The sequence below is a fragment of the Apodemus sylvaticus genome, chromosome 8, assembly GCF_947179515.1.
Source record: "Apodemus sylvaticus chromosome 8, mApoSyl1.1, whole genome shotgun sequence".
Classification (NCBI taxonomy): Eukaryota; Metazoa; Chordata; class Mammalia; order Rodentia; family Muridae; genus Apodemus; species Apodemus sylvaticus.
Window position 1 is genome coordinate 107097820 of NC_067479.1, and position 19211 is coordinate 107117030.

At 43.8% G+C, this 19211-nt stretch overlaps 1 protein-coding gene across 2 annotated transcripts in view; it reads right to left on the reverse strand.

Annotated features, from left to right (window-relative positions):
* The window catches only part of Cfap20dc (CFAP20 domain containing), a 263394-nt gene that overhangs the window by 29394 nt on the left and 214789 nt on the right, over positions 1–19211 (reverse strand). For both annotated transcript variants that reach the window (XM_052190249.1, XM_052190250.1), the window contains one exon: positions 16176–16237. In XM_052190249.1, coding sequence (XP_052046209.1) covers positions 16176–16237 — 62 coding nt within the window. The remainder of the gene's footprint in view (positions 1–16175; positions 16238–19211) is intronic.

Here is a 19211-nt window from a genome sequence, read left to right on the forward strand (position 1 = left end):
TTGGGTTCAACTGAGTAATATTAGATTTTAATTTGTCTTTCAAAAGGCTCCTCTCCCCCCACCCTGCCCATCTCCCCTTCTACTCTTTTGCTTATTCTATTTCCTCTTTCCATTTTTTAGTTGCTAAAGGATGAAAGTCATCTTGGCAGTGACTCACGTCTTTACCTTGCAACACAGAACGATTTGGGGTGAAAATTCTGGAGGAAGTCAGTTTATCTCCTCAAAACAGAAAAGCCCAATCAAGCATTGTCTGATTAATTAGAGACACTTAGAAAAAAAAGTGCTATCAAGGCCCACAGCTGTAATCAATTTAATCAACATGCAAAGAGCCAATCTATGGTTTTCTTGATTAACAAAGCTGAATGTTAAACAGAGAAGAGTGACATTGTAGTGCCATTAGCCAAATCTGCAAACTGAGAATTTTCCCCAAATATTCAAAGTCAAGTAAGGGCAAAGTGAAAACTCTCGTCCCGTCTCACGCTACGAGCCCCATAGGCCTGGATATTCCCATGTTAAAAAAATAAAGAGGTATGGATGAGACATGAACACTACCGCCCAGTGAGGACACACACACACACCAAATCAACTCCTGCCACGCAGTGTCACGCAGTAAAATCTACCACACTATGCAAGGATGAGTGGTGGTTAACTTGGAATTCCAGAAAGAGCTCCCCAGTGGAGCAGCATGTAGCATCTTTACAAGCTTTCCAGGCAAGAGCGTGCTGAGTGCATTCTAACTCAGCCTTAAGAGCAGAAAACTGCAGCCTTTTCTTATTTTTTCTTTTTCATATTTTATTTCTTCTTCTTTTTTTTTTACTGTTTTGTACCTTTTTATTTGTTTTTCTTTTCTTTTTTTTATTAGATATATTCTTTATTTACATTTCAAATGTTTTCCTCTTTTCTGGTCCCCGCCCCGAAAAATCCCCTAATCCATCTCCCACCCCATGCTCACCAACCCACCCTCTCCTGCTTCCCTGTCCTGGCATTCCCCTACACTGGGAGCTCCGGGGGTACTGCGTGGTTCATATTGTTGTTCCTCCTACGGGGCTGCAAAGCCCTTTCAGCTTCTTGGTTCCTTTCTCTAGCTCCTCCATTGGTGAACCTGTGATCAGTTCAATGGTTGGCTGAGAGTGTCCCCCTCTGTATTTGTCATGCACTGACAGAGCTTCCCAGGTGACAGCTGTATCAAGTTCCTGTCAGCAAGCACTTGTTGTCATTCACAAGTCTGGGCTTTGTAACTTTATATGGGATGGATCCCTAGGTGGGGCAGTCTCTGGATGGTCTTTCTCTGATGCACACTCTGTGTTTCCATCTGTGGGTATTTTGTTCCCTCTTCTAAGAAGGATTAGCATATTCATACTTTGGTCTTCCTTCTTCTTGAGCTTCATGTGATCTGTGAATTGTATCTTGGGTATTCCAAGCTTCTGGGCTACTATCCATTTATCAGTGAGTGCATACCATGAGTGTTCTTTTGTGATTGGGTTACCTCACTCAGGATGATATTTTCTAGTTCCATCCATTTGCCTAAGAATTTCATGAATTCATTGTTTTTAATTGCTGAGTAGTACTCCACTTCTAATGTACCACATCTTCTGTATCCATTCCTCTGTTGAGGGGCATCTGGGTTCTTTCCAGCTTCTGACTATTATAAATAAGGCTGCTATGAACACAGTGGAGCATGTGTCCTTATTACATGCTGGAGAATCCTCTGGGTATATGCCCAGGAGTGGTATAGCAGGGTCCTTGAGTAGTATTATGCCCAATTTCCTGAGGAACCACCAAACTGATTTCCAGAGTGGTTGTACCATCTTGCAATCCCACCAGCAGTGAAGTGTCCCTCTTTCTCCACATCCTTGCCAGCATCTGCTGTCCCCTGAGTTTTTTTATCTTAGCCATTCTGACTGGTGCAAGGTGGAATCTCAAGGTTGTTTTGACTTGCGTTTCCCTGATGACTAAGGATGTTGAACATTTCTTTAGGTGCTTTATAGCTATTCAAGTTTCCTCAGTTGAGAATTCCCTGTTTAACTCTGTACACCATTTTTTAATAGCATTATTTGGTTCTCTGGAGTCTAACTTCTTGAGTTCTTTGTATACATTGGATATTAGCCCTCTATCGGATGTAGGGTTGGTAAAGATCTTCAACAGCAATCTGTTGGTTGCCGTTTTGTCCTATTGACACTGTACTTTGCTTTACAGAAACTTTGTAATTTTATGAGATCCCATTTGTCAATTCTTGATCTTAGAATATAAGCTATTGGTGTTCTGTTCAGGAAAATTTCCCCTGTGCCCATGTGCTCAAGGCTCTTCCTCACTTTCTCTTCTATTAGTTTCAGTGCAGCCTTTTCTAACCCAAGAAAATTAATTGTCCTAAAATTAGAATACAAATACAAATTCACTTACGCCTTCCTGGGAGATTTAGCAGTGCTTAGAGAGTAGGCGGGGTTTAACTCAGTGCTGTAATTCTGTGGGCCTCTGTAAAGGATAAGCACTGGTATCATTTCCCCCACTAGTGTGTTGGGTTATCACAAATGGCATTTGCATAGTGGTTTCCATTTCCCTTCGGAATGTTTGGCTATACCTCTATTTTCAGTACTCAAATACAATAAAGGTATTTTGAAAAAAGGCTCTATCAGGTGGATGATAATTCCCCTCCTCGCCACCGTGTTGACTGGCTGCACAAGAAAATAAAGAGCTGAGAAAGCTGACAGGATATTCCGCTGACGAGATTAATTTTTCCCGCAGTCGCAGGGCGCGTTAATTGTAACATTTCAGTTAATGAGAAATATCGTGATAGGATGCTGCTGTGCGCGACAAATGGACTTTTAAACAGATACGGGGGGGGGGAGGGTTGGGGGGGAAACGCTATTTTCAAAAACCACTTGAGATGAAATGATCCTGTGGCACAGGCTGGGCCATTCCTGCAAGTCCATTAGGCTTCTGAGCGAGTGAGGGCAATAACTCTTTCTAGTGGCCAGGCTAGCGGAGGCACTGCAATTATTCAGTGTTACCACAGCAGCTATTCAGCCTTCACACGGTTCTCACTCTGCAGAACGTGAAACAGAGAGACAGACACTGCAGGATCGGAGGGAGCATTCAGACTGCATCCCACCCAGAACGGCCCTGTGAGCTTTGCATGGAAAGATGCACAAGTAATAAATGCACAACTCCGGGGCTGACTGCAATGCAAGCCAGGCAAGTCAGTCCCTCTTGTTCCTTTTGGACATCATGCTCTTTTCCTCGCGGCCACCAGATGGCGATGATACAGCTCAAAACGCAAATTTGATGCACGTACAAATAGAAACATCCCGTAGTACTCCTTAGCTATCCAGGGTCTCTTCTAAATATCGTATTTAACAAATTCATCCATGCTTTTGGGTGTAATTAGTATTCTGTCTTGTGAATACAGCACAGTTTATTTATCTCTTCTAGCTTACAAAGCCGGTTCTCTCTAGCTTGAGGCCGTTACATGACTTGGGGCCTGCAGATCAACTGACAGTGTACAATGAGAAGACAGAGCTGTTGACAGTGCAGGTGGAGATCTTCAGCAATGAGCGACACTCATTACAGACACATTACAACCATGGATAAAGGCTTGCAGAGCAACCTAACAGGATGAGTGCCAGGGCTTCCATGGGAAAGCTAGGACGCACTTTGACGTTAATTCGGTACCTGTGTCTATATGGCTAAATTAGCAAGAAATTCCCTTGGGCGCTGGTAACTACTGGCAGTGATATTTCAGGCGCTGCTTTAGATAAGGAAAATGCCACGGTCTTGTTCTGTAGCTTAACTGCTTTCACTTAAAAATAATCTTCCTAGCAGTTCTAGGGGGCGGAGTGGACACTCAAAGTCACTTTAGATGTGACTTTGGCTGCACATCTCTGTGTGCCTTTTATTGGCTATGTAGGAAGGAGTGTTATTGCTGGATAAAAAGCTATAATACATTTAGCTCATATCAAACAGTTTTCCAAAGCAGTTATATCAACTTCTGTCCCCTGGCAGTGTGTCGTCAGTCCATCCATCGTCAGCGAGTTCATCGCCCTGCAGCAGTACCCTCACACCCCTGGGCAGGGCAGGGCATTCAGTCCCTTCCTGCGGGTGCTCATACCTTCTTGGCAGGGTATCTAGATCCACCATGGCATTACATGCCATATTCACACCTACCCAGCAGTGTGCTCACAATGTCCCAAGCAAGGTCTTTATATAGCCCTTGCCAGTCTTGGCCATTTTATCTTTCTTTTGGGTTGTCTCTATTTTCTTCCCTACTGATTTATGTTTTTTTTTAATCTATTGTGGGCTATAACCCCCGTACTGCAAATATTCTATTCTGTGGGTGTCTTTTACCTGAAGTAGTGTCCCTTATTAAGTTCCCAATCTCTTCCTACCCTGAGGTTATGAATCTAGTCCTCGGTGCTATTCTTGCAAAGCATATAGTGTGGAGGGCGGGACAGCAATCAATCAGCGAACCACAGAACAGTGCGGAGCTCTTAAGAAGTTCAAGTTGCAGGATGCTTGACATGTAGCACAGTGGCCGAAAGGGTGTGAACCAGGCAAGGTGGACCCAGTGAAGATGGAAGGCACTGTGGGGAAAAGGCGCACACAGGCCAAGGGGAGGGGACAGCGTGGTTTCTACACAACCCCTATAAGGAAAACTCTATGAAATAAGGTGCCTCAGCAGACAGGGCCTGGCCACTCAGTCTTTCAGTCTGTATCCTGTGAGTGAAAGGTTTTAATAAGGAGGAGTAGGCTCCGGTGTGTGTTTACAAAGGTCACTCTAACTGCTCTATGGGGAGCAGGCTGTGGTTAAAGGCACCAGCGATGCATGGAGACTCCCTATTACTCTATAGCAACAGTCCAAGGGAAAGACAGCGAGTGGCCTAGGTGACTAGACACTAAATATAAGTCATCAGTGAGACAGGAAAAACACAAATGTGAACAGGATCCATGCCACCCTAGGAGGCGTGGTGCCCTGGTGACGGTTAGCTGCAGCCAATTGGTTTGGATTACATCTAAATTGTTCAGCTGAGAGGACAGCGACTATGTAAGGCCAGCAGTGAGCCAGGGAGCTGGGCAGGACTTTGTCAGGGCCGGGATGACCGGGGTAGACCATGTAAGAGACTGGAGAGTGAACAAAACGACTCAGATGCACTACTAAGAAAGCACGAGAGGAAGGCGGCAGCTCCACGGTTGGATGCCTCAAATTCTGATTTTTCTCTCTATCCCCAGTTTACTAGTGACACCCTATTATCACTGTTTAAAATCATGAAGCTTTTCATATTATTAATGAAATTAATACCGCTAATGAAAATTTTCATGAGAGGTATCACCTCACGGAACCCTTGTAGCAAACCTGAGAAAAAAGTAAGTACTTTTGGATAACTGAAGAGAAAGTGACTACTTTTAGATAACTGACATGATGCTTGGAAAGGATGAATAAGATCCCCAGAACACAAACCCACATTTACTGCCAGACCAGACACTGCTATAGCCAGAGCGTATGCCACCTCCAAAATCCACTTGTTCTATGTGCCAATGCCAAACAATAACTAAAGCCATTTTGTTACTAAATTTTTATTGGCTATAATGAGTGGGGTGGTTGGCAGCATGCCAAAGGAGAATGTGTAAGTGCCAATCAAATACTCGACTGGAAACCTGAAGGGCTGGAGATATTGGGCAGACAGCATCATTAACTCCTGATGACAGGGACTAGGCAAGGGCACCAGGACACAGCAACTGCCTCCTCCTCAGAATCTCTTCCTTGGCTTGCTCTTCCAGTGGCTCCTTTACTTATTCCAACTTGGGAGTGCTAATTTCAGAATATGAAAAGTCCACAACCATGCTGAATCCTGGTAAGTCGTACACACACACACACACACACACACACACACACACACACACACATGCGCGCGCGCAAACACACAGACATATACACATACACACATACACACACATATACACACATACACACACAGATAAACACACACATATACACATATGTGCATACACACATACATGCATATACACATACACATATACACACATACATACACAGATAAACACACACATACACACATAGATATACACACACATACATACACATCTACAGAAACATACACACACATACACACATATATACATAAACACACACACACACACACACACACACACACACACACCATAATTTGAACTGTCATCATCTAGGATTCAAGTGGTGGGGTTAGGTACAAGTTTTATTTTCCTCTTAATATTTTTATTAATTATTTGGGAATTTTACATAATGCACTGATCAAACTTCCTAGTCCTTCCAGGTCCATCCCCCCACCTTTGTGACCTCTCCCCCGCAAAAGAAGAAGGAGGAGAAGGAGGAGGAGGAGGAGGAGGAGGAGGAGGAGGAGGAGGAGGAGGAGGAGGAGGAGAAGAAGAAGAAGAAGAAGAAGAAGAAGAAGAAGAAGAAGAAGAAGAAGAAGAAGAAGACGCTAAGCTCATCTTTCGTTGTTTATACACTCCCAGTGGCCAGCCCCTCAAAGGAATTGGAGTCCTTCCCCACCACTCCCTGGCCAGAAGACTACACTTCAACATTCCTATCACAATTTTTAAGATTTCTCTTCAATGGCATCCAATCTAGACTGTTTCTTTTTTTGGGTTGGGGTGAAGATAGGGGGAACTAGACAGCAAACATTAGCCCCTTACAAGTGTCATCGCATGCGATCGCTTGGCAATGCCCGCCACCACTGGCAGACCAAGAGAAGACAGCACGGAACAAGCCATGCTGCCCTCGCATTGGGCACGAATGCTAACAAGTTGGAACACTGTTCAGAAGCGTCAAAGACGTTTTTGGTGAGGCAAGTCCGTCCTTGTCAAGTTAGGTACGCGTGCGCTGTTCACATCTCACATTTGTTTATATAAAATATAAATTCCCTTAATTGTTTTTCTGATGAATATCTGCAATGATACAGAATAAAAGTGGTTGATTTCATTGCTATGACATAGCGAGCACTCAGACTGACCCCATTTCATCCCACGGGACAACAGGAGGCTTATTCACAGAGACTCTTCAATCTCCACAAAACGCTAAAAAATGACAATGCAAGCCAATGTGGACGGGCGAGCATGTCACTAAACACGGCTAGTAGAAGACAGGCGGTGGGACTCAAGACTCATAGAAGGCTTTGGCATACTTAAGACACAATTAAAATTCGTCTTGGAAGGAGAAGCAGGCACTGAGGAGAGGTGCTGAAGGGAAGCCGTGCGCATGGCAGCTTGAGAAAGACCAGGTACGCTTGCTGTGCGGGCACCACTGTGACATCTTAGAGGGTGCTGTTTCCTAATTCAGAAGCTACTAATTTTAATAGAGAATAGCCCAAGGCGTTTTTAAGGTCAAACTAGAAATATGTTGATGATTTAAAAATGCGAGCCAAGTGTGTTATTATATTACAGCTGCAGTGTTATTGTAGTTTGAGAATATCATTAAATCAGCACAGACCCACACTTATCGTTTCCTGCACAGTTTTCACCAAGCTGCCTTCTGACTGTGAGTAATCAGCTAATCTGCTCCTTGCCTCACGATCCCTCCGAGTGACAGATACATTCCTTCCCTGATAGAGAAGGTCTTCATTTACTGTGGGCCTCGCCCACAGCACTTTCTGGCTAGGGCAGAGGCTGTCCGGTGGGCAGCTGTCCTCCTTTCTCTCCCACGTGCTCCATTAGTCCAGGAGGCAGCAATCAGAGTCCTTACTGGGCTCCGACTACACTTTGATTGTATTTGTGGAATGAAGGCAGTTTTTGTTTTCAGTCAGAGGGTTGTTAAGGAGTCTGTGGGAGGGTGAATTGTGAAGAAGAACCTAAGTGTCCTCTTTGCCAAGTCAAAACACTGACCAGACCATAGCAGAAATTTCTTTTGATTCTAGTGGCCATCGAATAGTTTCAGCAGTTGTGAGAAGAAACGAATCGTCTATAGTTGAGCGATGAATCCAATGCACAAGAGGAAGTATTATTAGCATAACGTGTATCTGCCAAACACAGAACCTGAAAACAAAAGGCCATGTGCGATTCTAGCTTTTAATTGTTTTCAGTAGCTAATGATAAAGCCACCTACAATTTACCATTCGCCTCACTTGTTAAGCCATGTATCCTTTGGACAATCCAGCAGTCCCGATTATTAACTCAAAAATCAATAGCAAAGAAGTTATTCATAGCAAAAATATGAGAACTATTTCCTGATAAGTCTGTTTAAGAATGTTTCTTTCCCCTATGACTACACATACCCAACACCCAATAGTGTTTTCTTGTCCTGAGCTCCAAATTGCATCTGATTCACCTTAATGCACAGCAAGGGATGTAAAGCCCTTTAAAAATCAATGGGCAAGAAAGAGTCAATACAACAATAAGGTTTGCGTTAGCTCAATCAAATCAGCTAAGAGCTGTTTGCCTTCTCACCTTGGAGTCATTTGAAACAGGCCAAACATTTGATTCACATGGGGTTTATTATACTGAGTGGGATTTTATGTGTAATGAACATCATAATAGAAAGCTATAAGTGCCAGTAAACATAATGTATTACTAAAATGAGAAATCATGTTTTAACTTCAATCAATTTAAAAAACATAATGGTTTTCATTAAGAGAAATGAAAATAAATGCAGGGAGGAAACGTCTAACGGAAGTGGAGTCTGCGCATGAGCACCAGTTTTGTAAGGCTGTCATTTCCCCGTGCCAGGTTTGGCGCTCTCCTCTCCCCGCAGCCCCACCCCCGCTGGCCTGCACAGTGCTTGCAGGACCTACAGACTAGAACTGCCCCTCAGGCTCATGGAGGGTAAATTCAGGTCATGGGGTAAGGGCTTCAGAAACACCAAGCACCACTGAAGCTAAGTACACGTTAAATTGCCCAGGCTGTTGGGGTTTCATGATGAGACAGTGGGTTTAGAGACGACTGGCTGTGGACACTTGTTGGGGTTTCACGATGAGACAGTGGGTTTAGAGACTTGACTGGCTGTGGACACTTGGCAGTAATTTTAGTCTTCCATTTCTTAAGGTATATGTCATTCTCTGAGATCTTGACATGCAGTCTCTCCTGCCCCGCCCCCTCATCTGGAGCAGAACAAAGAGGCTATAAACTAGAATTACTACTTATTCTTGCTAAAGGATTTTATTAGTCTAAAAAAGAGAATCTTCGCTCTTTTTGTTTGTTTGTTTTTTTGAGACAGGGTTTCTCTGTGTAGCCCTGGCTGTTCTGGAACTCACTCTGTAGACCAGGCTGGTCTCGAACTCAGAAATCCGCCTGCCTCTGCCTCTCAAGTGCTGGGATTAAAGGCATGTGCCACCACCGCCTGGCTAAAAGAGACTTTTTTAATTAAAAATTGAAACTATACACTTGTTAGAATGGTAAATAATTGCTTTGGTAATTACCATCTTTCCCCTGGACTGTGGGCCACATGCTGGTGAGTCCCCTATCCAGATGCATGGCAGTGAACAGGGACGTCTGAGGGGCCATACTCTGCCAGTTAGAGACGGCTGATTCTTCAGGGATGCGTCGTTTCAGACACAGAGGTTTGCGGTAGGTCCGGGAGAAGATATACTCTAGTGTTGTGAAGTATTTCATCAGTTCGCAACTTTGGGAAACAAGGTAGTAACTAAAATACTGGTCATGTTTTGCAGTTTAATCTACAGCATGGAGAAACCAGAAGCCTTGGGCTGAGTAAAGTGGTGAGTGCCGGAAACCTAAGAGAGAGCTAGTCAGACAAGGGTGGTGAAGGACAGGGTTACACAGCTCAGAGCCAGGTCCTGGAATAAACCGAGAAGGACGCAAAGGCAAAGTCATCTTGGTTAGGTGGGCAGGGGTACCCAGGTTGCAGTCATCTGCCACAATGGCTAGTTAGGGCTAGTTAGGGCTAGTTAGGGACCTGAAAAAAACCTGCTGAGGGAGAAGAATCAAGACAGCAGGACTGAGAGTGTGATGGACAGGAAAGCAAGAGTCAAAGGCAGTGCAGGAAGATGTGACGGGCAGGCGACCACAAGCTGCCCCCTCTTCATCCACGTGGTCCTGCAGATGAATTGCTGAGCCTCCGACAGTCCAAGAAAGAGGGGGCTCTCGGAGTTGGGCAGGTTACTGTCCTGGGTTATGAGTGGCTGGAGGTGAAAAGCAGGGGCATTCTCAAGGGATTTGGTTTGTTTCTGGGAATCTTCTCTTTGGGGCTTTCTCTGAGGCAGCCCAGAGGCACGAAAAGCCATTCTGAAATGTAGCTCTGGCTGGAGAGTGGAGAGAAAAGGGATCAGCTGTATTAAAACTCTGCTCTCACAGTGGAACAGTGGTCTCCAGAATCTCTTCATGAAGATGGTAGGGGGAGGAAGAAGGAAGATGTTTGAATTAACTGTGCCATCCCACAGGCTCAGATTTTTACCCCTTTCTCTTACTTACAATATATGTGCACTTAGATCTATATACACAGACACAACTCTTTAAAACGATGCTCTGTTTGATTATCTAAGCCAGCGGGGGCTGTGTGCACCTTCTTCAGCATAGGCAACCCAGGTATATGGTTAGCAAGTGGCCCTGACTTCAAAAAGCAGATAGGAAGCAGATGAAGAAGACAGGACAGCAGATTAGTTGAGACAAACAGGCCTTTTCCAGTAAGCACACGAGAGAACACACTAACATTCAGGACACACAGTTTCCTTTCCCATCGTGTCCCAGGTACCAGTTGTCTGTCCTCCTTTTTCCCTCGCTTCTTTAATTCAATGTCCGATGGTGCGCTTATCCCCATATAGACAACAATACAGGGAAGAGGGCAGCACAGGTAAGACACAGACAGCATGTCAGCCAGCTTCTGTCACTGGAACAGACACCTAGGCTAAGAGCAGGAGGGTTCGTTTGGCCCACAGACAGGTCTCAGTTACTGTTTATTAGCTCTGCGGATCTGGACCAGTATCTCACAGTGGGGGACATGTAGCAGTGTGCTTACTCTGTGACAAACAGGAGGTGCATGTACACACACACACACACACAAAAGAGAGAGAGGGAGAAAAGAGAAAGTAAGGATGAGGAAGAAGAGGAGGAGGAGGAGGATGGAGGGAACAGCTTGACTCTCAACACTGCCTGCCTTCAAGGGCACACCTCCAACGGTGTGCTCCCTCCAACTACAGCCCCGCCTCCCAAGCTTCAACTCCTCCCCGGAGGCACAAAGGTTACACACAGGACTTGGACACGTGAGCAGTGGAGCTCTAAATGTGGAGAACCAGAGCCTCAGACAACCATGAATCCGTGGTGATGGGATACCGAAATCAAGACGCACTCCTATCTTTTCCCAGAGAGAGATAGCAAGAGAAAGGGCTGATGAGAGCTGTCTGTGCCTCTGCACTTGCAGATCAAGGCCTAAAGCCAACCCAGGCAGCGGGACGGACACCAAGACCAGGAGAGGATGAGATGCTGGTTTAGGAAGGAGAGTCTCTGTCCTGTTTTAAGACGATCCAGATGTAACAAGGTGAAGAGGAACCGGAGTACAAGCTCCATGGGTTTATTTGCATATTGTCTCTTTTTTTGGGCCAGAGGAAAAGAGGCTTGAGTACTAGGAGGGGAGAGGGTATTCGGCACAATCCTGACCAGCGGAGAGAGAAATGAGGGGGGCTGAGCGGCCTGTGCACACTGTGGTGATGGGACAGCTTGCTTCCACCCGGAGGGCTGAGCCAGCAGGCACTGAACTCACAGGTTATTAATCTTTTGTCAGAGTCTTCAGAGCTTTATCAGATAATTACAGTTATAAGTGTGTTCATACCACACAAAAATGTGGCAGAGCAGCAAAGGATTTAGACCCTAACATAATCTACAATGACATTTAAAGAAAACAACAACAACAACAACAACAAAACCCAACCAAAATCCCCAACCAAAATCTGCAGATAAACAACAAAGCAAACAGGTTAGAAAGGCATGCCATTTGCCCATGCCTGGGGACTCTAGAACTGTTTTAGATATTGTTTATTTCCATAAACATTTAGATCCTCAGGAAGCCTTTGAATCTATTCCTTCCTCTCCCTAAATTTACAATAGGCCATAAAATAGCATCGCTATTCCATAGGTAATCGAGTGACTGTCAACTCTACCCACATGAACCCACAACCGGAACACAATCACAGCTTATTTCACAAAATTCATTCCTGAGCCAAAGCACCCTCTGCTGTTCTGAGGAGTCTACATAAACAGATAAATAGCTGTGCCTAAGGGACGGCTCTAAACCCGCAAACCCACGGATGGTATTTTGAAATAAATGACCTAAGGCTGCAAACAGCATCCATTTTGCTGTTTGGCAGCATGCAGGTTTACATGCTAGGAAATATTTCTCAACATGAATGAACTGTGAAATTGTTTCCTCCTGCTCCACACTCCTCTAAATTGTATTAGATTATGTTAGCCATTTCTACACCTTGTAAAAGCTGTCAGTGCCCCACGAGGTAGCATCAGTAGATGGGGAGGGAAGGGCCCTAGCATCTGAGAGGCTGCCTAAATATCAGTTGGTGCATTAGGAAAAAATAATGGGAAATACCACCCCCTGCCTAAGGGTGCATGGGAAAATGGCTCTGCTGCAAATCGAGACACGCCGGGGTATGCGATGAGGTGAACCGTACACATTTCACTTCCTACACTGTAATCTTCCTAGGAGAATGATTGCCGTCGCATCCTACCTCGATCCAGTGTCAAGCACTGCCCCGAGAGCGCAAGCAGATGCTTCCACTGAACGGAAAACAAGCTATGAATGTATTCAGTGTTTTAGCTATTTCCAACCTGAAGCCAACTTTCCATCACCTGAATTCGCTTACGTTGTGGGTTGTATATTATCTCTGATATTAATCTGCACGCACAAAATAGAGCAATTACGTTTCAGGAGTGAAAATCTGTCTAGAACAAAATTTAAATGAAAGACCCCGAGGAAGCTGCCTGTTCGGTTACATTAATGAAGCTAATTGAAAGTTGACTCTAAATCTGTGCATATGTGCACATGAGGACATGAGGCACATATGTACACATAAGGACATGAGGCACATATGTGCACATGAGGACATGAGGCACATATGTGCACATGAGAACATGCGATTTAAAAGTCTTAGGTTCTTAGACGCCTGGAGTAGTTGCAGCATTTCATTGAACTTAATGTGCCCACTTGTCACTGGGCCATGTTCTGCTGTCCTGTTGTGGGGATGTATGCTCATGCTTCTGTCTCTGCTGTGATTACAGTCACACTAACACCCACCTTCTACCCACTGCCCAGACTCTCCCTACGCAAAATGTCCCATCTGGTATTCAGGCTAGATGTCCATTTATCCATGAGAGTGCCCTTAGAGACTTAGCTTCTCATATCTGTTCTCATATTAACTATCTGTCCCCCTAACTCTAAAGTCATCTATATTTTGAGGTATAAACTGTAGGGTATGATTTATAAGAAACACTATAAATATAAATCTGAAGCAGAATGCCAGCCTTTGACTGAAATTAAATCTCGTGTATCACTCGAATCAGTGCATCCCACTCTGTATGATGACGACACATGCTGATCTCAGAGTTTTACCATCTTCTATATTTATGGACAAACAATACCTTTCTCTCAATGCTCCAGGCTGCTGAATTTATGAGTCAGGAGCTAAGGCACATAAGATGTAGGCCATTTGAAGTTTTATAATATATATACACACACACATATATATTTTAGGAAACTGGCTAACATATATATATGCACACACACACACATTTTAGGAAACTGGCTAATCTGCTAGCAAATGAGGTTGAAAATATCTTCTATTGTTTTTAGTTTGTACTTTTAAATTTCATCATGTAGAACTGTAAACTAGTTTTTCTTAAGTGAATGAACACTTGGTTGCATAAAAAGGGTGAAGGCTTATCTGAGATAATTTACCGATTAGCAGATGAGTGATGATGAAGCACGGCTCCCTTTCTTCCTCTTCTGAAGTCTAGCACACTTTACTGCCCTTCTCACTTGTTCAAACCACAAATTCTTGAGTTGTTATAATTAGGATTACAGTTGGATTTCCAGATTTTTTACATGCAGAAGAGAAATATGAGAATTTGCAAGTGGCATCTTCTCCTTTCTGTCTGTCTGTCCATCCATTTGTGCATCCACTCATCTATCTGTCTAGCCATTATCTATCTATCTATCTATCTATCTATCTATCTATCTATCTATCTATCCATCTATCTACCTAACTACCTATGTGAAAATGCCTTTTTATATACACTGAAATTGTAATTTCAATTTTAAACTCATTATTTGTGACAGTGACAGGCCTCCAAGTTGTGTATAGACCAGGAACATAAGGATGAGTGCTAATCTCTACTCATGTCATAATGTCCCAGCTCTGATAAAAGTCCCTTAAGCCTTGCATGATCTCCCAGGAGCCTTGTTAGTGAGTTCCCGTGATTTAGCTCACTATTCATTGCAAAGTTGATCGGAAATTGGATTTTTGGTCCAATCTAGGCCAATCACCTTGAAAGCAGAAACTGAGATTCAGACACGGTTTGTTAGCCTCCACATGCAGATTGAACGATAATGTATAATCTCAGGCACGTTGGACAGCCACATTTGGAATGAGAAGTAGAGAGAGCTAGTGATTAGAGTGAAGAATGGGCCGGGAGGGAGGATGGAAGCAGAGATTGCGGAGGGACCCGCCTGGCTGCCCGCTCCGCTAGCTTGTGAGTTCTTACACTGTCCTGAGAGTGGAGCGCCATGCAGCATGGTGTTCTAACTGAACAAATCTCTTTTGCTTCTTTCTCTCCCTTCCCAGCTCTCTCAACACTGCACAGTTGTCTTTGCATCAGGTCACAGCAGTCTGAACACAAACACAATGTAACAAACTGCACTCTGGAGCCAGAGCAATGTTCTCCTGGATGTCAGTCTACTGGGCAGGGCAACTCAGAGAGATGCACTCCTGTAACGAAGACTGTTAGCAGAGCTTGGGAGTCACTGGCTTCCCATAACCCCCGAGTGCATAAAAAACAGTAATGAAGTGATGATTCATTGGAAAAAACTAGCTTCCATAAATATGTATAAGTGGGCAGAAGTATTACAATACTATATGCATGTTTTGTTTTGTTTTGTAGACAGGGTTTCTCTGTGTAGCCCTAGCTGTCCTGGAACCCACTCTGTAGACCAGGTTGGCCTGGAACTCCGAAATCCACATGCTTCTCCCTCCCAAGTGCTGGGATTAAGGGCATGCGCCCCACTGCCTGGCTCTATATACAGTTTTTGATGCACGATCATACTCTGTAGCCCAGGCTAGTCTGGAACTTACCATGTAGTTCAGACTGCCTTCTGATTTGTACCAATCTGCCTATCTTAGCCTCTTGTGGACTGATGATTATATGTGTTTTAAACTATCATTCAGACTTGTTTATTCCTAATCTACTAAAATTATGTTAACAAGTGATCCAGATGACAATAATATTTTTAATATATCAAAATATTTTGAGATTACAAAATTATGAGTTTATGAAAAAACGTCATTTGAACTTTCATACGGTATCTTATCAAATTTAAAGAAATATAAAACACTCATATTCCAGGCATCAACTACCCATTAAAATGGCATGTTTATGAAAACCACAAGTTACTGCGCATGAAGAGCTTGCCACGTGTCAGCAACGCTGCTAGGAATTTTTCACGTATTTGCCCTTTGAACGTCCTCAAAATATCATCAAGTAATTATTGTGCCCGCGTGACCTTGTGTTAGATGACTTGTGCAAAACCCTGCAGCCAGGCAGCTGAACACAGGTGGATTGTTCCTGCTACTCTACAGCGCACATAAGCAAAGTGGATGAAGTAAAACTTCAAAAGCAATGAACTCTGGCTGGACACTGACATGGGCAGATGGATCTCCGAGAGTTCTAAGCCAGCCTGATCCATACAAAAAGTTTCAGGACAGCTGGTGCACGGTAAGACTTTGTTTCAAAAGTGAATCAAAGCAAGCAGCCCCCCAAACAAAGAAGCCACAGGCTAACAACCAGTACCACCACTACCAAAATAAGGACGCTGCAAGACGCTTGGTGGGTTTGGCATTTTATGTAACCAAGAATAACCTTCTGAGTCAAAGGGTTTAAATTAAAACCATGTAGTCACGATTATATGTAATTATACCAATAACATGGTAATTAAAAGCATGTAGGTTGATGATTCTTACCGGGGGTTAGATGGAGACGGTGGATTCATCTCTTTCTGATAGTGACGGCCCTGGTTCACAGGCTGAAAGAGACGAGACATCTGTGAGGCAGAAACCCATCAGCTCAGAAACCGTTGTGCGCACCTTCACATCAATCCTCATTTCTGATATCTTGATATCAACAGTTCTAATTTTTTGATATCTTATTTCTGATGTCCCATCTACAGGAAAGAGTTGGGTCTGCTTCACAGCACAGGCAAAGGCCCTGAGAGCCAGCAAATCACAGGGTGATATAACCCATGAGACCCAGGCCAGTTTAAACGCTGGCAATCGCATCTGCGACGTAGATTGAGGCCTGACGTTAGAGCTCTCAGTGTGCTGTGGCTGTTTCCAGAGACAGCAAAGGAAAACAAGATCTCCTGTTGAAAGCACTGGCAGTAACTAGAGACACAGCAAAAACATTTATGTCTCAATGCTCCTAAGCTGGCGAGGACCGACCACTTCTCTCGTCATTACCTTGGTTTATTCATGTAAATCTTAGGTCTTCAAATGTATACGACAACTGTGAGCATTGATCAGAGTGAGCTGACAGAGTGCGGCCGATAGGAACGGGAGCTCTCAACACCCCCCACAACTAAAAACAAGCAAACAAACAAACAAAAAACAAAACAAAGTACAGAAAGACAAACTAATGCCAATAATAAAACTTGATTTCTTTTCCTCTTTGGGGAGAAAGTTCATTACAGCTAATACCAACTCCATTTTGAGGATAATTCTAAATATTTTCCCCTTATGTGGCTAAGAAAGATAAAATTCTAACATGGAAACCATTTTATTTTGGACTTCATATTTTATCACACATTGGAACTTGGCATGTATTTGTGAATTGTATATAGAACTCCCATTCTTAGAGGGGCTGTTAAGGCTTTCTTACCCCAGTGAATAAATGTGGTCCTTCAGCGCCAAGCCAAGGTCACAAGCCAAGGTCAACAGCTGTGGTGTGGTGTGGTTTGGTGTGGCTGTGGTGGATGTACATAGACAGCCTACCTTCCTCATTCCCCACATAGTCCTTATTTTAAGGGTCCTAAAATATTATTAACAGCACAGGTGGTGGAGGCTTGAGAGAGTAACCTCTCACATGTGTTCTTTTCATATGTGTCAGTCACTCGCGTGAGAGTCAGGTCAGTCACTTAGCCTGGCTCCCTGTGATGCACCACACATTTCAACGCCTTCAGAAACTTTGGTGAGCATCTCGGCATCACCATCTCGGGTAATCAGAAATCCCAGCTGGAAGATCAGTGCAAAGGAAATATGTCATAAGGCATAATTCATCTCACCAGAGAAATCAAACTCTCAGCAATTTGCAAGTGAAATTTAGTTGACAATTTAGGCTTTATTATTTCATAGCAAGAGCTGCTTCTCTGGGTCAGCTCACAGTGGTATAGGAAATTATTCCCAATAATGGAGTCATTGGTATTCCCTCAGCACTTCCGCAGCACTGAGGCCTCCAGTGAATGGGCTTCTGCTTATTTATTTCCACAGGCATTTCCAGAACTTTCTGAGTATCACAGTTCTGATATTCGAGCAAATAAATGTCCACCCCTGAATTTTATAACCATTAGTTCCGGGTACATCTGATCAAACCCTTATCCCAGATGCTGCCTTTCCTTCTTGGACAGTGCCCGCTGTGTTGGTGAGGCAACTCTTTGCACTGGGCATATTTGTTCCTCTCTATCCTTGGCCATGTTTAGAAAACGTAAAATAGATTCAGTGATACAATGGGGAAGAAAGGCATGGCCAATAACGGCTCACAAGTGTTTGAAAACATTCAACAGCAGATGGAGAAATATGATTTAATAAAGGTGATACGATCTACTGGAGAAACACCGGGAGAGCCTTTTGATCAGCCTCTTCTCTGTGTCCCCTCACCTTGAGAGATAAGGGTGTTCCTTTCTTCTGGGTGCAGGGAGGGTCACATAAGGATGCTGAGACCTGGCTGAGGGACTAACCCCAAACTCCTTCCTCAATTGTCTGAACTATGTGAGAGGTGAAGGGCCAGGGCAGGGATGTGCGACCTTGCTGCTGCTTCTGTTTCTCAAAGCAAGATACCGCCTGTGGAGCAGCATGTCTTCGCCCCATAAAGTCAGTCCATGGGGTGACATTTTACTTCAGACAGCCATGGATCTAGGGTGGGTAGTGAAGGAGACATTTTCCCTTTACTGTGTTTCTATATATATACATATCAGCAAATTTGTTTTTAGGTAGGTAATGTCCTATGACGGTATCTGTGATAGACAAATAAAATCAAGGTTTGATTTCAGAATTTAGCCTCATCTATAGAATATTGTAAGTAGATGTGAATGCCCATTAGTGATGCCTACAAGTACACCAATACCAACAATGGCAGCAGCTTACCAGTGTCTACAAATAGCCTCAGCAGCAACAGCAGTGACTTATATTTACTGCTCAGTTACTTCACGCTAATTCTTGAGTGAGATTATCTCATTTGAGCCCCACAGCAAGCCTGTGAACTATATATAATTAGCTCCATTTATTAGAAGAGGACAGTCAGCTACTTTTATTAACCCCAGATCACGCCTGCCAGGAAATAGTGCCGCCGGAATGTGTACCTTTTCAGTGAGACTTCATCTCAGCACTAGTTTGTTCGTATTGTCTAATGCAGCTTGGGAATTCATGCAGAATGTGGGATGCCATGGTTTTGAATAACCACCTGGCGGGATCCATTCAGTATGCGGCACGGAAAAAAGAAGCAGTCCAAAGATACATTTTTCTGCAGTACATAAGACTGTCCGATTTTTAAAAATTAAATTCACTTGATTTGACCCTCATAGCATGTCACTATATATTTAAAATTAACGACAGTAAGCTTTTAAGCACACTGATAAACGTGGGCCTGTCGTATTTAAGATCTAACAGGCAGCACACACTCTGAGAATAAGGAACATTCATATTGTGAGGTGACTTTGGAGGTCGCTAGCCACACAACAGCTCACACATGTCCATATTTTCTCCTGACAGCACAAAAATGACTATGAC